Source organism: Sinohyriopsis cumingii, chromosome 3 (genome assembly GCF_028554795.1).
Source record: "Sinohyriopsis cumingii isolate HCF-2022 chromosome 3, ASM2855479v2, whole genome shotgun sequence".
Taxonomy (NCBI): Eukaryota; Metazoa; Mollusca; class Bivalvia; order Unionida; family Unionidae; genus Sinohyriopsis; species Sinohyriopsis cumingii.
In genome coordinates this window covers 150,097,158-150,122,834 of record NC_142963.1, presented here as the reverse complement: position 1 = coordinate 150,122,834, position 25,677 = coordinate 150,097,158, and the positions used below count along the sequence as shown (strand labels likewise).

General features: G+C 33.7%; 1 protein-coding gene across 16 annotated transcripts in view; it reads left to right on the top strand.

Annotated features, from left to right (window-relative positions):
- The window catches only part of LOC149804145 (uncharacterized), a 304,793-nt gene that overhangs the window by 88,381 nt on the left and 190,735 nt on the right, over window positions 1-25,677 (top strand). For all 16 annotated transcript variants that reach the window (XM_089954101.1, XM_089954099.1, XM_089954104.1 and 13 more), the window contains 4 exons: window positions 5,561-5,775; window positions 10,817-10,864; window positions 20,015-20,080; window positions 21,052-21,108. In XM_089954101.1, the coding sequence (XP_089810227.1) occupies window positions 5,561-5,775; window positions 10,817-10,864; window positions 20,015-20,080; window positions 21,052-21,108 (386 nt within the window). The remainder of the gene's footprint in view (window positions 1-5,560; window positions 5,776-10,816; window positions 10,865-20,014; window positions 20,081-21,051; window positions 21,109-25,677) is intronic.

The following is a 25,677-nucleotide window of genomic DNA, read 5'->3' as shown; positions in this document are numbered from 1 at the left end:
TCTACAAAGTGGTTGAAATATCAGCACATAGAACTCTTTGAAAACAAGAGGAATTATTGCCTAATAATGTTAATATGTCTTTGAAGCTAGTCGGGAAGAGTAACTTAGACATACCAAAATTAGAGCACTGTGATCTAATTTGCACACTTGAGTAACTTGTATTTTCTCCTTTTTTGTCATTTGCACCCTCAATATTTTGAACTCACCAAGACTGATGAAAATTGGTATGTAGATGCATATGAATGATATTAACCATACCACAGCTATGTCACTGTGACCTAATATGCATACTTGAATGACTTTACTATTTTTATCTGTTTATTCATTATGCCCTTAATATCTTGGACTTCATTTAATCAATGCTCATGAAAAGTGGTATGTAGATCAGGTGAAAATATCTCAGGTTACTGTGATATGATTTGCATGTCCAAGAGACTTTTGTATATTTAGCTATTTGTTTCCTCATCCATCCATATGCTGGACCCAATTTCTGAAAACTGGCACACGAAATACATTTCAGTGAAAGTAAATCATTGATACCCAAACTAGGTCAGCGTGATGCAATTTTAATGCTTGAGTGATATTTTTAATTTCAGTTTTTGTTTCGTTCCACCCTTAGTTTCTTGGCCTATTTCAGCTACACATTTAATTTGTTTCATGGATTCATCTCTAAAAATGACTTATCCATATAAAAACTAGGTCATTATGTCCCAGTTTTCACATTCAAATTACCTGTATTTTCAGCTGTTCATTTCTGACACTTGCAGTGTTTTGGGCTTTATTTCATCAATGCTCATGAATATGCTATGTGATTGTGTCTCAGAGAAATTGTCTTAATGGTAGCAATACTTGGTCATTGTGACCCAAGTTTCATGCTTGAGTAAACAATTTGTATTTCCATCAGTTCATTCATTACACCCTCAATATATTAGACTCAGTTTCAACTACGCTTATAAAAATTGGTATATGGATACATCTTAGTAAAAGTAATTTAACCATACCAACACTAGGTCACTGTGACCATATATTCATACTTGTTTTGTTGACACTCTTAAGCTCCATCCCAGCATATATAGCTGGTTAGAACTTTAGAGTGACACCCTGTTTTTCTAAAAGTTTGTTTTGGTGTGGGTTTCTCCTGTCTCCCTTGGAGGTCTGTAAGTGTTATTGTTCAGAAAACAATAATGTGATATAGAATTTTGCAGGGTTGATTTCTTTTTTATCCATCGAGTTCTCAGAGTTTTTTCATTTTATCCCATAAGGAAGCATTATTGGTATACTTTCTTCTCTTTGTCCGGGCTGACAGTGGGCCTGATTTCTACCAATTTAGCTTCGGATTTTAGGGTTGTACTATTACCCCAAAGGTTATTTAGTCCTGGGCTAATTTCCTTCCGATACCCTTGTGTTATATATTATTTTTGAAGTGACTTTGCCAGAGTCATATGTCCGTTTTTGTGATGTATTTTGCATTTTTATTGAGAGATGTGTCTTGTATGTTTGTTTGATGTCGGACAGCGTAAATATTTCAAATTTACAAGTTTTGTGTCTATCTAATGTATCCCAAGAGTAATAAATGTTTGAGTTTGTATTCTTGTTTTTTGAGTGTATGTGGTGCGTCTGTATATGCCTTAGCATATAAAGGGTTGAAGAAAAAATATTTTTTCCACACACAGTGGTGGAAAGGTATTCTGTTGTTTTAGTTTTAATTGATTGTGCCTTAGCACCTGATGTTTGTCAAATGAGGATAGAAATCCTTCATTATGAAAGCATAGATGAATAATTCCATGTTTATTAGGATTCAATTGGTTATGCCGTAGCATATGGTTGAAATAATTATGTTTGAATTCTTTTTTTTTCATGGATGTGATGATAACATCATAAACATTTTTGGGTTTGGATTTATAAAATCGGAGCTTACGGTGGATTGTGGGACTCTTCATTTCTTGCTATCAGTTCATTATGTCCTCAGTGTATTAGACCCCATTTTCATATATATTATGAAAATTGTAGTTCAGATGCCTATCAGTTTGAATAATCTTAAATAAAAAGTATGACATTATGACATAACTTTCATATTGAATGACTAATGTTTTAAGTTATCTATTTGTTACACTGTCATTCTCTCAGACACTATTCCACTTACACTAATGAAACTTGGTATGTGGTGGCATCTCCAGGAGGGTGACTCAGTGAGGCCAAACTAAGCTACTATCCTAATTTTCATGCATGAGTGGCTTTTGTATTTTCAGCTATCTGTTTATGACACTCTAAATATTTTGGACCCAATTTCATGTACACTCATGATAGTTAGTATATGGATTCAACTCAAGGAGAGTTACCCAATCATACCAGAAGTGACCTAATTTGCATTTTTTTGTTACTGGTATTTTTGTATACACCAGTCTTTATATTGTTGGTTCTTCAAATATTCTTTTGTTAGCAGAGGGATTTGTTTCTGTCAGTAAACATATTGTTACTAATACATGTATATTCAAAAACTATGATAGAATGACGTTCTGTCCAAAACTGCGTGACCATATCAGACTAAATACGATAGCTAGAGTTGTGGCATGAATGCATTTCAAATTCATGCAAAAGATGTAAACGTAGCATCTGGTCCAACTGAAGTTACTCAAAACAGAAGCACAATTAAACAAATTGTCCAATACCACTTGTTTCTACCAAATAGCTGGAATTATCCTGACTTGAATACCCTTGAACCCAAAGCATTTTTCTTATTACAACATTTGCTTTTTGATCAATCTGTGCCAGGTGAGAGATACCAGATCCCTTTAGGCTTCATGTTCCAGCATCATAAGTGGTAATTGGGGGTAGGGGTTGGGCTAGGTGTTGCAGAATATACTATAAATATAATACTTTCGGTGTTATTTTAATGATCGTAAGATTAATACTAAAATGAGTTAAAAAGGACATTACTTCAAATTGCCTCTGCACTAAATAGCCTGTCTGTGTTGTTGTGCCATAAAACACCTGAACAAAACTAGATTTATCTGTTGAAATGTGTGTAACATTTTTAATCTTGTATCAATTTTAGTTACATATGCAGTCTTTGATGTGATCTTCTTAGCTTGGTTTGTAGTGAATTTATAGCTGTTTTTTTAACAAAATTGATAACATTAACAAAATCACATTGGGTGTTGAATCACTAACTTTTGATTATTTATTTGATCACAAAAGCACCTCTGAATTCTATTTTTTCACAGTAATATCTAATTCTACTTGTGCAAAAGCAGATAAATTTATTTGCATTCTTTTTCTTCACTTTGTTTTTGCGTTAATATTTGTATATATTGCTAATTTAGCCTTTTTCTGGTCAGTTTGTGATTTTCTAAGCCAGCCTCATTCACATATTGCAGTCTTGTTATAATGGTATAGTCACTGTATAAACAAGATATAGTTCATCAAATTACTTGCAACTTAATACATTTGTTCTCATTATTCAGATATGTTCACTTTTGAAGTGGGTTTTCATTTATTTTATTTTAAAGCAATGTTCATTACCATTATTGATCACATGAATTATCACATGACTAGCATGTTATATCAATTAATATGGTAATATCATTATCTGCTTTAAGGATGGAACATATTGTGTTGATGTTGCAAATCTGTCCATTACCAGTTTGGTTTCAAGACAATAACTCGAGAGTTGTCCACCATGTTCACTTACCAAAACTTTGTGGATAACATACTTTATGAGATTGAATTAATTTGGGGGACAAAAGTGCAAAGGTCAACTACATTGAACCTGAAATGAAAAAATCGTTGATGGCTCCACTTTCTGCTGTTATCTTTGCTATCAACAAACTTAAGCTTTAAAGAAGCTATTTTAATAACATCAAACTATATCTTATGTTGCTATTAGAGACCACATGCTCTGAGTTCTTTTGACTAAGTATTTTTCTGTTTGACTTCAGTAATGTCATATGATTTGATAAAGATAGTTCAAATTGGCCACTATTTAAATCAAAGTGTTTTTCTTGCATGCAATGGAAATATTTTTTTAGAACTTTTGGATCAGACATCATAGATTACTTTATAAGATGTAGTGATCAAGGATACCAAACAGAGTTATTTAATATCACTAATCTGATTGATCATGAAATAAAATCTGTGTTTTTAGTCATGTACATAATCTTACATATGTGCTTATATCATGTCAAACAATTTGAAATGTTTGAAAAAATTGAAGTTCATTCATTTGCTTTATAATTTTCATGCGAAATGAAACCAGATGTTAGATTTTTTAAAATATAAATGTGTAGGTTTTCTCAGCAAGACAAAAATGTTAGAGTTTAATAATGCATGCCAAAGTTTGATATAAATTTGATAATTGTGGTATAATTTATTGAAGCATGGAATTTACTTATCTTGTTTCTAAGTGCAGACTAATTATCAATTTATTATGATGATTGTTATTAATAATTCATAACTTAAACATTACTTTTTTTTGATAATATTAATAATTTAGAAGTAACAAATTTGAAAGATTAAGAACGAGTTATATGTGGTGAGCTTGAGTGTAATTCAACATGGTCATGTAGGCACTTTTATTGATCTTAAATAAAGTATTAATTATTTTGCTGAAATTTAATACTACTTTTGTTTTCCAAAATCTGTTCATTCCTGATTGTTGACTGGTCTGCACCTTGGTTGTTGATTTTTACAGTGGTTTCCATGACTTTAAGATAGGTCAGGACAAGAGATCGTTGGGCCAAACCATTAATAAGTGCAGGGGTTATAAATTTTTTCCAGTACACGGCACTTTCATTGTGACATAGTGTGACATCATTCATTCCAGTTCTTTTTACTGGATCACACCTTTTGGTTTGTCATGTGTAAAATGACCGTGTACTTTAAAACTGATTTAGTTGGATGAATCTCCAGGGGCAGTTATATAATGCTTTCATAAAGTATTTTGATAGGCAATCAGTGAAATAAACTGAGTAATTGCTATATAAAGATACCATCACGTGAAACCAAATTTTCAAAAATGACACATAGAGTAGAAATTGTACCACACACCTACTTAACCTATATGACATGTACATTAATGGTAATAATAATAAAATCTTTGCTTCAAGTTACTTTAACTGAATACAGATTTTGAAAGCTTTCATTTAGAAGAATCATTCATTGATATGATGAAGTAACTTATACCCCTGGGGAACAATGGAAACTCAGTTGTTTGAGTATCAGACTTGTAGTCCAAGAGTTGCAGGTTTGATACCCACTCAGCCTTGGTCAGCTGCTTTGGTATTGCTCTGGGAAGGGCACATAGCTCCCATGATATAACGAATAGTGTGCTAAAAGTGCTGTTAAAGCCAACCAACCAAACAACATCTTTCAAATTATATTTCTCATTATGAAACTAAATTGTATCCTTTCACCACAAATACATCTAAGGCACTTAAAAATCAGCAGTCAGTATTATTTGATAATTCAAGGACTCTTTTGCAAATGTTTCAAGCAAATCAATAAAATTGCTAATCAAATAGTATGTGTCACTCAGCTCAGTTCATCGTTATTTTGTGTGCAGACTTGATGGCAAATTTAGGGCTTGGGAGTGGGGATGAAGCTCCAAATGAAGAAGACAGTGATGCCAGCTTCAGTGATGATGACTCAGAGAAGTTTGTGATTCCTGAAATTCCAGTTGTTAGTAAATCAAACCGGAACCATTATCCAGCTGTCCTCGATGATGTCACTGTCCACTCAGATGTAACCACTCCACGACAGGGGATACTGAAAAATAAGGTAACTGAGCCTTTCAGTTCAGACTCTTACTTAATTTTGGGTGGCAGCCAAAAGATCTGATCATAGCTGATGATTTTTATTTATAGTTGAAGCGTTCTGTAAGGTATTAATATTTTTACCCTAAATATTAGTACTCTTTAAATTTCTGGACACAGTATTGTCAGTATTATTTACAAAAGGCTTCACTAGTACCTTCAGTTTCCTGATTTCAGTTCTTTTTACCTTACTTTAATAACTCATATTATTGAGTGGATTAACTGACATGTACTTCAAAGGCAGCAATAAAGATTGGTGATATGCTTCATGAATCAGGATCAGTATGATATACCCAAGAACTTGATGTAGACAATTCATATTTTTCAGTAAAGATCTTAACTTGTGTGATATGAAATGTTTAACCTATTAACATTTTATGTAGGTTATTATCTTTGTTTTCCCTTTTACTATACACTTAAATAGGTCATTTATTTGTAATAAAGCAGTCAATGTCTAAGACACAAAATTTATGAATTTTTTGTCATGTCAGTATGATTCAGTTCCAAATTTTTCCTTGACATTCTTATATTGGGCATAGTTGGTTCAGTCTTCACAGTTCATTTTGGACTTAGTTGATATTCATATTGGACACAGTTCATATTCATATCAGGCAGTTCATATTCATTTGGACATAAGTCATTCATATTGGACATAGTTCACATTCATATTGGACAGTTCATATTCGTATTGGACTTGGTTATTATTCACATTAGACAGTTCATATTCATATTGGACAGTTCATATTCATATTGGACTTGGTTTATGTTCACATTAGACAGTTCATATTCACATTAGACAGTTCATATTCGTATTGGACTTGGTTCATGTTCACATTAGACAGTTCATGTTCACATTAGACAGTTCATATTCATATTGAACAGTTCATATTCATGTTGGATAGTTCATATTCATTTTGGACACAGTTGATATTCATATTGGACAGTAAATATTCATTTTGGACATAGTTCTTATTCATATTGGACTTTATATTCCTATTGGTCGCAGTTCAAGTTCATATTGGATATAGTTCATATTCATATTGGATAGTTCATATTCATATTGGACAGCTCATATTCATTTCAGATACAGTTTATATTCATATTGGACAGTTCAGATTCATATTGGACAGTAAATATTCATTTTTGACACAGTTCTTTTTCTTATTGGACATATTTCATAGTCATATTTGATTTAGTTGGTTCATTTGGAGCATTACACATATTTTTTAATTAAATTCCTGAAACAGTCAAATAATGTGGCTCATTTACATATGTAGGGAACTCATCACCATATTTGGGGCTGTAATGTCAGGATTTTTTAAAGCATTTTTGAAGGAAAATATGGATTACCATTCAGATTTTCAGAGTTTGAGGTGATATGAACAGAGCATATCATTTTGTCAATGAGAATCTTAACATTATGAAAACTTCTGTAGAACTTGCTCCAGTCAGCAGTTTATTTTCCTTAAATATAATTGGGTAACATATATACATTTTTAGTGATTAATGAGGCTTGTTAGGTTTTAATCAAGTGATTTTGTCTATTCAAAATTTTTTTATCCTTTAGAGCTGGTGATTGGTAATATTTGGTAATTTTAACACTTATCACAGATAGCGGTAGCTGTATATGATGAACAGACTGACATAAATTTACAGATAAAAAGAAAAGCAAACAACAGAAGTGCAATCACAATTTGTTATTTGTGAAAGAAAACTCGGAAATATCATAATTGTCTTTATGGGCATGCAATTTTGCATTGCAACCTATTTGACATAGACCATTTCCTGCCAGCAATGAACTTGCCAGGTGCATCACTAAGCAATCCTGATAATATAGATATCAACTTCTTTTCAGAATATTCAGGAAAAATGATAATTTCCATTTGTTCATGAAAAAGGGGCATTTGAACATGGCTAGATATTTAGGGCAATGACAGTACTTTGCAAATGTCCAATATATAAGGTATTTATTGTGGAATCAGTATTCAACAAAGAGGCTGTTTACTGCAAAAAATGTTTGTCAAATAAGATTTTTTTGGAAACTTTATTCAACAAATAGCATGTTTATTGCAAGACAATATTTGACAAAAAAGATGTTTTTTGTGAAACAGTATTTAACAAATAGCATGCTTATTGCAAGACAGCATTCAATAAATAGGATGTTTATTGCAAGACAATATTTGACAAAAAAGATGTTTTCTGTGAAACAGTATTCAACAAATAGCATTATTCAACGAATAGCATGTTTATTGCAAGACACTATTTGACAAAATGTTTATTGCAAGACAATATTCAATGAATAGCAAGTTTATTGCAAGACAATATTTAACAAATAGCAAGTTTATTGCAAGACAATATTCTGCAAATAGCATGTTTTGTTGCATAGGCAATATTTAATAAAGCAAGAGTTATTATTGTAGAAAAAGTAATATAGAAGTAATAGTAAGCACAACAAGATGTATATTGCCAGGACAGTGTTAGAGCCATGTTGAAACACAAAAATTGATGACTTTAGTGAAAATAGGGGTGTATCAAGTTTTTAATTTAGTTATTGCTATCAGCAGAAATAAAGCCAAGTATCTGATGGCTCTTAGATGTCAGCAGTATTACTGGTATACTGTGGTATTGTTTTTCAGTGGTACATACCGTGGTACTTTATAATATTATTGGTATTTCAGTAGTTTATGTCAGTAAGGAATGTTCAGAAATTCCCAAGAAATCTTGTTACGAATTAAATTATATTAACAACATATTTACATTTAAGATGACAAAATTAATTAAAATAATTATTATTGTCTTTTTCTTAGAAAACAGTTGAATAAGTCACAAATTATTTGTGAATATTACAATTTAGGAGTATATTAATGATTCTTTAATCACGTATTTGACATATGTCATGTAGGCCAGTGTGGTGACGAGATTGAATGTTGTGAAAGATATTTGTGACAAATCCAAGTTTTGGAAACGTTTCAGATTTTAAAAAAGCCCAAAACTAACCATGTAATTTTTGCATCTATTTACTTTCATATGCTGATGTGTTAAGTACTTTTCAAGTCTGTAAATCCTGAGATTTTCAGGAGAGCAGTTGTTTTCTGTTTGAATATTATGTGTGTTTCATGTTTACTGGCCCTCTGATAAATATCTTGCCTGGGTGTGGCATCCCACTCAAAGTTTCCCTGCCTAAGTGGAGCTGAGATATTTTATCTCATGACAGTTAATATAATAAAAATATAACAGATATAATATGGTGTTGTTTACTATAAATCAGAGCAAGATATTTTTTCCAGCTATTGACCGAATTAGAGTTTTAAAAGATGTGTCAGAACCCTGCCATAGGACATTAAATTGCTGGTATCTATTATAACTGTGGTATACCATAGTTCATATTGCGGTATGTTCAGAAATACTGTAGTATACACAACGATTTTTGTGGTATTCAGCTCTATTGTCTGTACAATAAAGCAAAAGTTTGTGATGTTCATGTTATATTGGAGAGGAAGAAGTAAAGAACATGAAAAATGAATAGTCAACAAATGCTTTAAAGAAAAGACATAGAGTAATAGTAGATCATGATATAAAGTTTAAGGATAAAACAGTAATTGTATTCATGCAATATTTAGTTACTTTGTATATTAAATTATCCTCATTTAAATATTAGTCGCATTGTGTATCCAGTATTCCTCATTTAGTTACATTGTGTATCCCATGATCCTCATCTAATTATTTTCATTTTGTATCCAATGATCCACATTTAAATATTTAGTTTATCTCATGATCCTCATCTAAATATTTAGTTACCTTGTGTATCCAATGATCCTCATTTAAATATTTAGTTACCTTGTTTATCCAATGATCCTCATTTAAATATTTAGTTACCTTGTTTATCCAATGATCCTCATTTAAATATTTAGTTACCTTGTTTATCCAATGATCCTCATTTAAATATTTAGTTACCTTGTTTATCCAATGATCCTCATTTAAATATTTAGTTACCTTGTGTATCCAATTATCCTCATTTAAATATTTAGTTACCTTGTTTATCCAATGATCATCATTTAAATATTTAGTTACCTTGTGTATCAAAAGATCCTCATTTAAATGTTTAGTTGCAATCTGCGTCCACAGTCCTCTTTAAATATTTACTAACACTGTGTATTCAATGATCCCCATTTAACTATTTAATTAACTGTGTATTTAATATGCCAGAAGCAGATTTTAGTAAGTGGTATACTGTTTTTATTTAATATGGCAGAAGCTGATTTCAACAAGTGGTATAATGTGTTTATTTAATATGGCAGATGCTGATTTCAGCAAGTGGTATACTATGTTTGTTTAGTATGGCAGAAGCTGATTTTGGCAAGTGGTATACTGTGTTTATTTGGTAAGCTAGAACTGATATCAACACATGGTGTACTGTGTTTATTTAGTATCGCAAAAGCTGATATCAGTAAGTGGTATAGTGTGTTTATTTAGTATGGCAAAGCTGATATCAGCAAGTGGTATAGTTTTTTTAGTATGGCAGAAACTGATTTTGGCAACTGGTATACTGTGCTGATTTAGTATGGTAGATGCTTTCAGCAAGTGGTATACAGTATTTATTTAGCATGGCAGTAGCTGATTTCAGCAAGTTGTATACTGTGTTTATTTAGTATGGCAGATGCTGATTTCAACAAGTGGTACACAGTATTTATTTAGTATGGCAGATGCTGATTTCAGCAAGTGGTATACTGTTTTTATTTAGTGTGGCAAACACTGATTTCAGCAAGCGAAATATCGTATTTATTTAGTATGCCTGAAGCTGATTGGGGCAAGGGTGTCATATTAATTCTTATTTTTTTATCACAAGTTTTGGATTCTGTTTGTAACATGACTGCATAGACTACACATTTTTAATGACATTGTTGTGTGATACTACTAGATGCTATTTCACAGATATTTAGTACGTGATTTTTATGATACATATAAATAAATATCATTATGATAGAAAAGTCTTTTATATTTTGCAGGATGATCATCAACCACAGAGCCACCAAAAGCATCCACAAGACTCTGAGGTAAGGTTAAACAGATGTGCATCTTACAGTCTATTATTGCTGCGGCAGATTGATAATTTGAAATGGTTTTAGAAATGTTATTTTGGAATTTTTAGGAGGAATAGTCACGGGCCTCTTTCTGATTGAAACATAATTACCAAAGTGTATTATTTTATTTCTTTTGTCCTGTTTTTTAAAAAAGAGCTTTGTGGTTGTATTGTTAATGGAAGAGTAATGCCTGAATGGTTGGATGAAAATTCATTTTTGTACCCAAATTTATGAATTTGACAATCAATTTGAAGGTGTTTTCAGGAGATGAGTTTTGAGCTGGAGAGGTGGGGGTATTTAAGCAGAGTCAGATATGGATGGTCATATGATAATGATGATAATCATACTATACTGTAATCAGAATTGGCCACCCTTATTAAATAGTTGTATTTGACATAAAAATGGGCCTTTTTATCCCCTCCTCTTCGTTCCAGTGCCCTTAGTAAGTTCTAATGTAGCCTTGTATTCTAGTTTAGAAAGGTAGAGCATTTGGCTCCCTGCACATTCCTTTAGGGAAGGCACGTCAATCAACCGTTTGAGTAGAATAGTGGTTAAAGCATCTGCCTCAGAGTTATAAAAATGGTACTTCCAGTTGCCTCACTTGGTGCTCACCATTAAGAAGTTATTGTTAGGATTGGTTGGCTTGGTGTCGGGATAATGTGGGACATGATGCTACATGTCTGTGGCATGATGTCCCAGCGCTAGACATCACTATAAACTGCCACACTGGAGACCTTGTTGTGATATGACTGAAAAATTGTTAAAGCTACTTTAAAAATGTAAATTTCACACACATACACAGACACACACACACAATGGATTTTACAAAGTTGCATATTTTAGTAATTGACCTTGGAGAAAAATTGAGAAATACTTTGCCTAATAGATGTGGTAACTATGGTAACTATTCCTTTCAAATTTCTTTTTTTGTTTTATTCTTTTGAAAGAAAGATTCCAGTGCGCATCATGGGACTGTTTTGTTTATGGTGACATTTTCATGGATATTAGACAGAAAAGACTTGTTCATTTTATTTCTTGTTGATATCACATCGATTTGAAATTTTAAATGTCAATGTATGTTGTTAAAATTAAACTGAAGTCCCATTTACTTTTGTTTCACTGCCAAACACTTCCAATCCAGATGTTGTTACATCATGGTTCACATCTACATTGAAACTGAACTGGTTGGCAGTTGATCTGAATTTCTTTTACATGACTGACAGCCAATAGGTTAACTGACCCAAAAGCATCAATTATAGCAAGGAACCAGTCATCTATTTACAAAAGTATTAGTTATAGCAAAGAACCAATCATTTATTTACAAAGTGTCAGTTATAGCAAGGAACCGATCATCTATTTATTTACAAAAGTGTCAGTTATAGCAAGGCACCAATCATCTATTTACAAAGTGTCAGTTATAGCAAGGAACCGATCATCTATTTACAAAATGTCAGTTATAGCAAGGAACCGATCATCTATTTACAAAAGTGTCAGTTGTTGCAAGGAACCAATCATTTATTTAAAAAAGTGTCAGTTATAGCAAGGTACCAATCATCTATTTACAAAAGTGTCAGTTATAGCAAGGAACCAATCATCTTTTTATTTACAAAAGTGTCAGTTACAGCAAGGAACCAATCATCTATTTATTTACAAAAGTATCCATTATAGCAAGGAACCAATGATCTGTTTACAAGAGTATCAGTTATAGCAAGGAACCAGTCATATATTTACAAAAGTATCAGTTTTAGAAAGGAACCAATCATCTATTTACAAATGAATAGCATGACTGATGTGGTAAATATATGGTTTGTCTGATGGAAAATGAGGAAGGACTTTGAACCTGAGGGTGCATAGACTTTTTCAAATGCTCCTGCAGAATGTTTGCACACAGCAAGCTATGCATCATAATTATCATGAATAACTAGGTACATAAATTATATACCTAAAACCTACAAAATGAAGAATTTAAAATTAAAAACTGTTCTTAAAAATATAATAATCTGAAATTTCACAAAGTTAAAATAGCAGTCATTTATTAAATAATGTAAGAGGACTCATGAATATTCATTTCCTACACAAGCTGCTCACTCCATATTTGGATTCTGAGGAAGACAAGGAGGATAACAAACAACCAAAGGTCAGCTGTAGCTACTTGTTCCATCTTTTATGTCTGTTGGCTTTAGGTCAGATGAACTTATGGTATGGTCCAGCATGCATTGTATTCAGCCATCAACAATTGCTGTTTTCAATTTCTTTTCAAGTTCGTTGAACAGATTTCAATCAGACTCGCCAGACAGCATCTCAGCATGAATGTCATTCAGTTTTGTACGGATGATGCCGGTCTTCACATGAAAAACTGCTCTGCAGAATTTTGACCAAATTTGACAGAAAGCATACTGGCATTAAGGCCTTTCAAATTTTGTTTACAAATGATACGGATCAGAAATCAAGTTTGGCTGTTATTGATAAAAAATATTCAAAAAGCCGTGTAACAATTTGTTCGCAAAAGCTGCTGAACAGAATTTCAGTAAATTTGATAGAAAACATTATGGCATTGAGCATTTCATTTTTTTAGCAAACGCTGCTCATCCTCAAATATAGCATGGTGTGAAGGTTTTTCAAGAATTTGTACAATTTAAGCCATTCCACATCAAATATGGCTGTCATTACTCAAATAGAAGTTGTTTATAAATTTTCTCATAAACTGTCCAAACGTAACAGAAAGTATTGAGGCATATACCATACAAATCAGTAAAACATGATGCTGTTCCACCAATGAATATGGCCATCATTATGAAACAGAATTAAAAGCTTCGGATTTGAATGACAGTGTTATTGCTCAGACATCCAATATGGCCACCACAATGCCCATTTTGAAAATCTTTTTACTGCTTCTTCTCCAGAATGGAAAGTCATATTGATATGGGGTTTTCATCAGAAGACTGCTTATGATGTTAAGTTAGAACTAACTGAAAATGGTGCCAATCTGTTTTCCAGTATAGCCATAATAGCATTCATCTTGAAAAGTTTGTGATGATCTGACCTCCAACATGTCTGATAACATTGAGCATTCTGGATGGTCATATCAAGATGGGCATTCACCAAAAATTTTCTAATGGTGTGTATTTTTTGACCTAAATGAAAATGGTGCTGATCTTACATCCAGTATGGCTGCCACTGTAGCTAATTTGAAAATTTTGTTAGTCAGAATATCAGAAATGTTTCGGTACTCAGCTTTTAAAAAGAAGACATGGTCTTATATTGAATTCCTGGAAATTCTTTTGGGACCATGGATTATCATTCCCTTTGACAAGTTTGAGAGACTCCTGTTGCTGCAATGGTTGTGTTGTATGGAATATAGCTCAGAGTGGTCAGTGTGGTTTTGTTTTCAATCATATTTTGATGAGACATGTAATATTTCATGATAGAATAATTCTTATAAATGTTTGCAGGTTTGTTTTCATGACTGTACTAAATGTAAAAGAGTTTTGTTCTATGAGAGAGAATAGAATGAAGAAATATTTCAGACCAGTTGGCAGTGAGGGTCCTTATAAGCATCCCAAGATTTTGGAGATACTATCAGTGAAATATAATAGCTGTTGGTTTAACAGGGGCCCAGGGGAATTAGGATAGTGACATATTTTAGCATTAAAAGGGTTGAGATACTCATGGCATGACAATACAGACTATTGAGGGCTCTGGGTGGCTAAGTGTTCTAAGGCCTTGGGTTGCCAAGTGGTCCTTTGTGGCCAAATGGTCTGAGGTCTTGGGTGGCCAAATGCTCGAAGGCACTGGCCTTTACAGATCACTTAAACATTGTACCTCTGTCCATGTGGGTTTGAGTCTCAGCTTTGCCAGCATTGGTATTGGAGAAAGCTTACCTGCAGCTTTCCATAGTTCTTTGGTTCTGCCAGGTGTTTTCTTGGCTTTCTTCCTCAACCAAATCTACTCTCCAATCATGTACTGAAAAATGACATTAAACCAACAAAGCCAAATTAAAATTCAACTCTTGTAAATGTACATAGCGAGAATTCATGTTTTATAATTCAAATTGATTTCTCAGAAACTATTGAGTTAGCAGTTTTTCCCCCAAAGTTGTTTAGCTTTTGTTATTTTTAAACATATTAATAATACTTTGTGCCTTACAGAATTCTAAGATTACAGTGGAAGCAGAGATCAACCTGACAGCTTTAAAGAACAATTCTCCTGTTAATCCCAGAAAGGTTAAAGCTGCATCTGCACATCAGTGTCTCGTCTCAATCTCACATTCAGTCTTGGATCAGTTTTAAACTAAGTCTCAGATCCAGAATTAAGATATCATCATTTTATTTGAATAAAGAGAGATCATGATTGAGTAGGATCATATATCTTCTCCCGTGGAAAATAATTCAGGGTATAACGGACTTTGTATTTGCCTGCCTTTAGCCAGAGCATATTGTGTTAAGATGTTACCAATTTTATTTTTGATCAGTAATGTGAGTTTTCCACCATCTACAGTTACCAGGCTTTGTCGGTGGCTTGCATTTGGGTCAGTAAGAACCTTATCCGTTTTGGGGTCACTATGACTATAAGTTGAAAAATGGTTTCTTCACAATAACTCAAGTTCTTCACCATCTACAGTTTCAAAACTGTATAGCTTGCACTTGAGTATGGAAGAACCTAGTTGGTTGTGATGTCATAAGATCAAAGTCAATGTCACTGTGAATGAAAGAAGAAAAACATTCACAATAATTTGAGTTCTTCATCATCTACAGTTACCAAACTTTGTGGATAGATTGAATTTGGGTAAGTGAAGAACCATGTTGATTTTGGGTCAAAGGTCAAGTAACTGACTGAAAGAATAAAAATGGTTTCCACACCATAACATTAATTCATCTTCACATATCTGGACCAAACATCTTGGAAGACTTGTATTTAGTGTAAGAAGAAGTAAATTAATCTGTAATATAAACATCAGATGTAAAGGTCATTGTCAGTCAGTGAATACAAATGATTTCTGCTCCATAATATTTCCAATCTGGACCAAAAACTGACTTAAAGAAGAAAACTTTCACGATGTTCTTCATCAGTTACAGCCACCACAGTTTGTTGATGACATACATTTAGGGTCAGGACGATTATGAGACTTGGGGTCAAAAGGTAAGAGGTCAAGGTCACTAACTAAAGTAAAAAGAAAGCTGACCACAATTGAAAATTTATGATGTATGAAATAATATTTTGGAGAAAAAATTATGGATTTTCTAAAGCTTGGGTTGTCCAAAAACAGGATAAAGATGGTATTATTTTGTTCATGGCATATTATATTACAGTATACTAGCAATGTTACTCAGGGCTTTCATATACTATATATAGTCACTTGTAAGTTGACACCAACAGCAAACAACATAGACCCTGATTTGGCATTACATAAACTTCATAGATCCAGATTTGATGGCATATTATGTGATTGCAGATCTGGGTCTGTGCAGTATGCAGTTGGGCTCAACTTGGTAGTAGATACAGTAGGTTTTAATCAATGTATAGCTGAACTCCTGAAAGTTTACACATTGAGTGAACTCTTGAAAGTATACACATTGATTGAGTGAACTCCTGAAAGTATACATGTTGACTGATTGAACTCCTGAAAGTTTACAAATTGAGTGAATTCCTGAAAGTATACACATTGAGTGAACTCATAAAAAGTATACACATTGAGTGAACACCTGAAAGTATACATATTGAATGAGTGGACTCCTGAAAAGTATACACATTGAGTGAACTCCTGAAATTATATACATTGACTGATTGAATTCATGAAAGTATATACATTGAGTTAACTCCTGAAAGTATACCTATTGATTGAGTGAACCCCTGAAAGTATACACATTGAATAAACTCCAGGAAGTATACACATGGAATGAGTGTTCCGTAAGAAGTATACACATTGAGTGAACTCCTGAAAAATATACACTTTGAGTGTACTCCTGAAAGTATACATATTGACTGAAAATGAGATTGAGAATTGCTGATTGTTTGTCGTCTTCCCAAAAATTGGACTTAGTATAAGTTTGTATTTTGCTGCATAATTTAATTCCAGCTCACTGCCTTCTTCTTGCTTTAATTTCCACCATTAGAAAGTTCAGTGTGAACACTTCTTGTTTTGTTTTACTTTAGCAGAAGATTGAATATAAAGTATATTATATATTGTTTGCCTTTGTTGCCACAGCCCTCATTTTGCATGTTAAGAAGTCCACCTGAAAGTGATGCTTGTAATTTTCACACTTCTGTGGATATCCTTTGATCAGTCATGTTGTCTGTTCACATGTCTATGTGTTCATGCAACTAATTACAAGTTTACACCATCATTTGTAATTTTCAAGACAGATTAGAAGCAAATGACAACAAAAGTATTTTGATTCTAGATGCAGTTTCGGAAGTTTGGTTTGGCAGCAGAGGTAACTTGTACATAAATGTTATTAAACTCATTAACTTTGTCTACTCCAATTGATGGCTGAACATATTTAGTATGATATATTACCTATAGCATAAACTTTGTCTACTCCAATTGGCCGATGGTGGTCATATTTAATATGATATTTTACCTGTAACATGAATTTTATCTATTCTGATTAACCGATGGTGGTCATACTTAATATGATATTTTACCTTTGACATGAATTTAATCTACTCCGATTGGTGGATGGTGGTCAACTTTAATATAATAATTTAACTTGATATGAATTTTATCTACTCCGTTTGGCCGAAGTTGGTCATATTTAATATGATATTTTACCTTTAACATGAATAGTATATACTCCGATTGGCCGATGGTGGTCATACTTAATATAATATTTTACTTTTAACATGAATTTTATCTACTCTGATTGGCCAATGGTGATCATGTTTAATATGTTACCTTGAAGATGAATTTTGTCTACTACGATTGGCAGATGGTGGTCATATTTAATATAATATTTTATGTGGATGAGAAAGTATCTGCCGATTTGGATACTGGAAAAAGGGTGGAAGGGGGCTGAAACTTTATCAGTGCAGAAGTGTGGATATTTACAACAGCTTCTGTCTTTTGTTAGATTTGTATCTCTTCTTTTTAGTGTTCTTTGATTTTATAACATTTAATTTCTCAAAAAATTGTCAGCATTAGATGTTGTCATGTCAATTTATCGGCTTTTCAGAACCTGGAATTGTGTTCTCCATAATCAGATAAAGTTCCAGAAGTACTAGTGTCTTTTTAGCTGTTATTTAAGTCATTCTTAAGAATATTGCTTTTGTTTTTGTCTTTTTTCAGTTAGATGCGTAACTGTGAATTCATAGCTTTGATTTGTGGGTGTGATAAATGTTTTTGCAGATTGTGTTGTTGCCACCAGCAACAATGGTTCCCCTGTCGAAACAATAGGACCCATTTCCTTATCCACAGATTTTGGTACTGATGTTTTGCAAAACCACTAAAATTGATACACCCATGAAAATAAATGAATTCACAATATGTAAGATTCAAGATTCTGTTGATAAAGAAAAGAGATTAATAGTGTCTGCCTAAAAAAACTGACAGACTGGTTTGAGTGGTTTTGTTTGTTGACATATAGTCCCAGAAGATCTGTATATTCCTCACCAAAGATTGACAGCCCAGTTTGAGAGGTTTTGTTTGTTGACATATAGTCCCAGAAGAGCTGTATATTCCTCACCAAAGATTGACAGTCCGGTTTGAGAGGTTTTGCTTGTTGACATATAGTCCCAGAAGATCTGTATATTCCTCACCAAACATTCAGTGTCTGGTTTGAGAGGTTTTGTTTACTGACATATAAACCTGGAAGATCAGTGTATTCCTCACCTCAAAAATTGTGCAAAAATTAAGTTCATTTTTTTTCTCACAGTTCACTACATTCTGAGCATTCTGTAATCTTTTCTGTCTTTAACAGATCATAGGTCTTGATTAATGTATACATGTATCATGGAGTCTCAAGTCACTTTTTTATATTGCATCACAGTTTATAATAGCAGGAGTTGAAAACTCACTTGCCCAGTCTGTAATGGTAAGTGAAACTTTCTGGCAGTCAAATTAATTTTCCAGTTACTCATTTCAACAGGCAGAGTGCTGATTCAGGGTTATCCAGTCTCTCTTTAAGGAAATGGATGTTATATTGATAATATGACTATTTTTGTTAATTGAAAGCCCATACTTTCTATCAATTTTTTTTATTTTTCTTGTTTTGAGCGGGCTCAGAAGAGCTTTGTGCTCACTCTTCAGTGCTAATAAACACTTAACAGAAGGAGAGCAGACTGGTTTCAATTTGTTGTTACTTACAGACCAAAAGCCTTTCACTCAGTACAATTTATTTTGTTAACATTATCTACGTTCATATTTCTATAATAGCTGGTTGAATAAGTGGGCAGGTGGATTTTTAGTACTTGCTTTAATGGACGAATGGATTTTAAGTACTTGCCTTACTGGGCAAGTGGAATTTTAGTACTTGCCTAAATGGGTGAGTGGAATTTTATTACTTTCCTGACTGGACGAGTGGAGTTTTAGTGAATTTTCAATCCCTGATTATATACAATTAATTTAAATGTCTTGCATTCATTTACAGCTTTTTGTTTACAAACATTCTTGAATTTTCAATAAAAAATTGATTTCTGTTTATATTATTCATCAATTAGGTATATGCAAATATTCTTGACAGTATCAAAATGTTTTGTTACCTACATGAGTAATTGAGATTCAGGATACAAGTTGCACATGGAATTTATATTGATACATTAGAGTCTTGTTCTGATGCTTTGTCAACATTTTGCAGATATCTAATTTTTCAATCATGAATGTTTTATAGTTTTGTGGTAAGGAGTTTGTTGGCCACCATGGTTGCTCAATTGGTTGAGCACTTGACTTATAATCCAAGATTGTGGGTTTGATACCCATCCAGGCCAGTTTTGGTTAGTTGCCTTAGCGTTTCCATAGGAAAAGCACTTAGATTTAATTTCCTTGGCATGATATAGCCAGTAATTTATTAAAAGTGTCAATTAAACAAAAAACACCCCCCAAAAACAACCAAAACAGACATAGACATATCACAGGGAACAAGACTTCTTCCTTCTCACATTTTGGAGTTCTCATTTTTTCCATTGTAGGATGAACCCAGTGAATGGGACTCGGAGGCACCAGACAGCAGGCAGACAGTGTCAAAGAGAGATGAGGTAAATGTTTGCTTTACAAGGGGTTGGGGCTGATAAGAAACAAAGCCAATGGCCACTTTGGAAAAGTAGATGAATTTAGGACACCGGCAGTCATAAGTACAACCCTGTTTGTTTATGTACACAGACCACTGAGATAAGCAATCCAAGCAGTATGTGTGGGTAAACAAATATGATATGCCAGTGGCTTTCTTTTAAATTACAAGTGTGCTTGAAATGGCCTGTTTTTTTCTCTGTTATTTCATGTCCATATGCCAGTACCTGCAGATCATAGCAAAAGCTGCTACTTGGTAGCTGTTAATCACTAAATCGGCATGATCTTGCTCCGTAGTCTTGTTTTACATGTTCGTAATAAATATCCCAGGTTATTTCGTGATGGCTTGTCCCAGTTTTGTCATATGAAGGACCTTTCATAACTTTGATGGAATTTTAAACCGTATGCAGCACTACCTTGTTACCTTGCATTCATGTAAGAGTTTCCTGTTGGCATGGTAGTTACGTATGTGTTGCTTAGAGATTTTAAATGTACCTTGACATAGACCCTCGTAGACTTGCTGATACACCCTCCATCCTGTTTAAAATATATGATATTAAGTAACTCTAACCCCTAAACTCATTCGGATATTTTGGATCTTAATTAACTTTTTAATTAACTACAATATAGCATTTATAGTAGGGCATCAAAGGGAAAAATGCTGAAAACTAAGATATTAAAAGTTGAAATGGAAATAAAATTACAGATTGCTCAAATTCTTAAACTTCATTTTTCTGAACAAAGATAATTTTCATAAATTGCTTACTTTGTACCATGTCTGAGAGATGGTGCCCCATTTTGAACAAATATGGCCTAAATTTGGCAAAAGTAGGTATTAAACTATGTGTGAATTACTTTTGAAATTTTTTTGTTGAAAATAACTGTCATGAAATAACCTACGTCATTAAAATGTTCTAATTGGGTCAAATCTGTTTTGCAGTCTGAATGGGACAGTGACGTTGAGGATGCAGTTAATCCAGACAAATCAGCTGATAGGGTAAGTACACCATCTCTGTCCCACAATTTCCTTTATCTTTCATGTACCAGATATGGGATAGAAGTGATAAAGTTCTCCTATAGGTGTGAGGATATTATACAAAGAAAGTTGTCATAGTATCCCTTGAAGATAGCAATTTTTTTTATGTTAAAGAGTGGCACAGGAAACTTTTGATGAGTTATTGCAATTTAATTTTGCCATCACAACTCCACAGCCAGCCTTGTAAAATTTTGGAATCATGGCTTAAATATACTGCAAAATCAGAACAAATCATGGGGATAAAATCTCCTTGTTTATGAGTAAATTAATAATTTCTTATGAATAAACATTGTTGTTTTTTTTTTTGGGGGGGGTGTCACACATTCACAATAATACCCAATATAGAAATACTATTTTTGTTGTGGATTTAATTGATAAAAGAATCATTATTTCCGAAAATAAACAAAATTAAATTTTCCACAAATATTTCTGATTTTATGGTAGATGGGACTGGCATGTTGTGACATGATAAATCAGGTTTCTACAAAATTGTATTTAGCTAGCTTCAGCTGCTAGCTGTTTTATATATACAAGATGTTTTATATATATAAGATGTTTTTGGGGATTGGCATACATTTTATGTTTAAATTGATATGAAAACATTATTTAGGTTTTGATCTCTTTGTTTGATTGATTGATTTAGTTTTTGTTGTTTGTTTCTTGTGCTGAGAGATTTTGTAACAAAAACTTCTGATGTATGTTTACCTCATCTTGCCCAGTAAACATAAATTTCTCTCCTGAAAAAGATTCTATATATTCAACTAAATATAGTAATACCAGATTATTAATAAGCATGAAATTGCTTTAAGATTTCGATTTTTCCAACTTTATTTCATGAATTTTTATCCTCGCTTATAAGTCTAGTCCAATTGCAAACTATACAGACTGAGATGTACCAGTCCATAATGTGGCTGCAGATCTGGGTCCATGTGAGTGTCTGAACAAATAACAGAGATTCTGATCTCTTGGCACATTATGCGATGACTGGTCAGGGTGTATGTTCTTTGCAGGTGGACTCAACTTATAAGGGAATATATATGGTGTATGCATCTAAAGAATTCATTCGCAATATCTGCAGCTTTGAAGTTTTTGTTGCATCGTAAGAATTGGATTGAATTGAAAGTTTGCTAGTTGCTGATTTTTTGGCTTTGTGGTGAAATTTTTAGTTTTACATTCATTTGTTTTCTTTTTAATCAGTTGTAAAGCTTATAGATAATCAATCCACTTCTTGAATACCTGAATAAATCAATCTGCTTCTTGAATATCTGATTAAATCAATCCACTTTTTAAATACCTGATTAAATCAATCCACTTTTTGAATACCTGATTAAATCAATCCACTTTTTGAATACCTGATTAAATCAATCCACTTTTTGAATACCTGATTAAATCAATCCACTTCTTGAATACCTGATTAAATCAATCCACTTTTTGAATACCTGATTAAATCAATCCACTTTCTGAATGCCTGATTAAATCAATCCACTTTTTGAATACCTGATTAAATCAATCCACTTTTTGAATACCTGATTAAATCAATCCACTTCTTGAATACCTGATTAAATCAATCCACTTTTTGAATACCTGATTAAATCAATCCACTTTTTGAATACCTGATTAAATCAATCCACTTCTTGAATACCTGATTAAATCAATCCACTTTTTGAATACCTGATTAAATCAATCCACTTTCTGAATGCCTGATTAAATCAATCCACTTCTTGAAAACCTGATTAAATCAATCCACTTCTTGAATACCTGATTAAAACTCAATCCACTTTTTGAATACATGATCAAAATTGCCGGTTGAACAGTGTTTATAACAAATGACTTTCTAGTATCTGAAAAGAATGGTTAGAGTTCTTGGTCTGCATTCACAAAACTCCTGATCTTGAGTGCTCCATTTTAAAAAAAAATCCCATGTACAAAGAATTTGTCAGGGAATGTAGAAATGGGTTACATGCATCCATCATTTTGTCTATTCATCTGTTATTAATTTCTTTCAAGGGCATATCTTTGTAATTCAGATGTCTCTGTGTAACTGGGTACACGTATTAGGATAGAGGTCTATGTAGGCTTTTTTCTATTCAGAACTTTTCACTTTCAGTATTTTTTGGGGAGTTGTTTTAACTTAGTTGGTAGAGCATTGGACTCCTAATCAGTGGGTCTCAGGTTCAACTGCCTCATTGTGTCTTTGGGAAGGATCCCATTTTCTCATTGAAAATACCATTAAAACCCAATCAACTAATATTTTGAACACTTTTTTCCATTTGTTTGTCCACCCATCCAACATTTGTCACACTTTTTATTTTAGGTGCATATTGTCAAAAACCATTTAAAATATCTATTTGAAACTAGGTACATTCATTAGGCTGTTGTATTCTCACACAATCCTGCTTGTACCTTCCTTAAAAACAGAAGACATCAAGGATATAAAAATAAGCAAATTGCAAACATGTAGTCATTTCATTCGTTGATTTATACATTCTAACCCGATTGTCACCAGAGGGTCCCCAAACACTGTCGGCTTGGTGAAATTTTGACTCAAAAGGGAGTTTCTTTTGCAACACAGTCACCATATTTGCCTGGGCCAGTCTACATTTTCAAGCAGTCAGTGTGTTTTAGTTCACCATCATTGAAAATCTCAATAATTCCGTAAATGTTGGCTTTACATATATTTGAACACACACATACAAGAATTACTCCTATTTATTTGTTCAGTTTGTTTTAGAAATATTAAAACTAGATATTGCAAATATTGGACACAGATGACACAGTTTTCACTGAAAAAGGCTAGAAATGAGAAATGGACAGCAAGCTGTCTGTTTGTTTGCTCACATTGGAGCTTTTTTTTGTGTTGAAACGCCAATAAAGTGACAGTGTTAGGGACCCCTTGGTGACAGATTAGAAGTTATAAATCAGTGAATGAAATGACTAAGTTTTGTGCATTTTTTTAAATATCCTTGAATCTTATAATTTTTAAAATCGGTAAGGTGGTTACAATACAAATGGGAGAGTGTGCAGATACTACAATGGTCTAAAAGTGCCTTGTGCTACTTGCAGTTTTCTCGTTTTAGCATCATTCATATATTAATTCATTTGTCTGTCTATCCATTTTTTTGTTCTGATGCAAAACTCCAGATTTGGTACACATAGTAGACTAGTGGTGTAGATGTATTTTTCTCTATTCATAATTTTTCAGTTTCATATTTTTAAGTGCTTTTGTTAGTTTAAATTATCTTTTCCTCCATCCACTGAGGGGGGCTGTGGTAGCTAAACCTATAGAGTATTGGACTTTTAATATAGGTGTCATGTGTTCCTTGCTCACCCAGGCCATCCCAGATTGACTACCTTGGAGTGTCTTTGCTCACCCAGGCCAGCCCAGACTGCCTGCCGTGGAGTATCATTGCTCACCCAGGCCATCCCAAACTGACTGTTTTGGAGTGTCTTTGCTCACCCAGGCCATCCCAGATTCACTGCCTTGGAGTGTCTTTGCTCACCCAGGCCATTCCAGATTGGCTACCATGGAATATCTTTGCTCATCCAGGCCATCCCAGACTGACTGTCTTGGAGTGTCTTTACTCACCCAGGCCATCCCAGACTGACTGTCTTTGAGTGTCTTTGCTCACCCAGGCCATCCCAGATTGGCTACCTTGGAATATCTTTGCTCACCCAGGCCATCCCATATTGACTGCCTTGGAGTGTCATTGCTCACGCAGACCATCCCATTTTGGAAGCCTTGGAGTTTCTTTGCTCAACCACGCCATCCCAGACTGACTGCCTTGGAGTGTCTTTGCTCACCCAGGCCATCCCAGACTGACTGCATTGGAGTGTCTTTGTGTACCCAGGCCATCCAAGATTGGCTACTTCGGAATGTCTTTGCTCACCCAGGCCATCCCATATTGACTGCCTTGGAGTGTCATTGCTCAACTATGCCATCCCAGACTGACTGCCTTGGAGTGTCTTCAGGACAGTCCATCCCAGATTAACTACCCTGGAGTGTCTTTGGGACAGGCCATCCCAGATTGACTACCTTGGAGTGTCTTTTTGCTCACCCAGGCCATCCCAGATTGACTACCTTGGAGTGTCTTTGGGACAGGCCATCCAAGATTGACTACCTTGGAGTGTCTTTTGGACAGGCCATCCTAGACTGACCACCATGAAGTGTCTTTTGGACAGGCCATCCCAGATTGACTACCTTGGAGTGTCTTTGGGACAGGCCATCCCAGATTGACTACCTTGGAGTGTCTTTGGGACAGGCCATCCCAGATTGACTACCTTGGAGTGTCTTTGGGACAGGCAATTTGCTTATATTTCCTTGGTATGATACTGCCAATCATATGTTGAAAGTGCCATTGGAAACTAACCAACTAAACAGCAAACATTATCCAGCTAATACACCAATAATATATTGTTTCAGATTAAACAAGCATACTTATGTGATGCCTATCACTTATACATATACTTTGCAATAGAAACTTCCAGTACATTAAATTTTAGACAAATTATGTCATCTCCAAATGGACATTT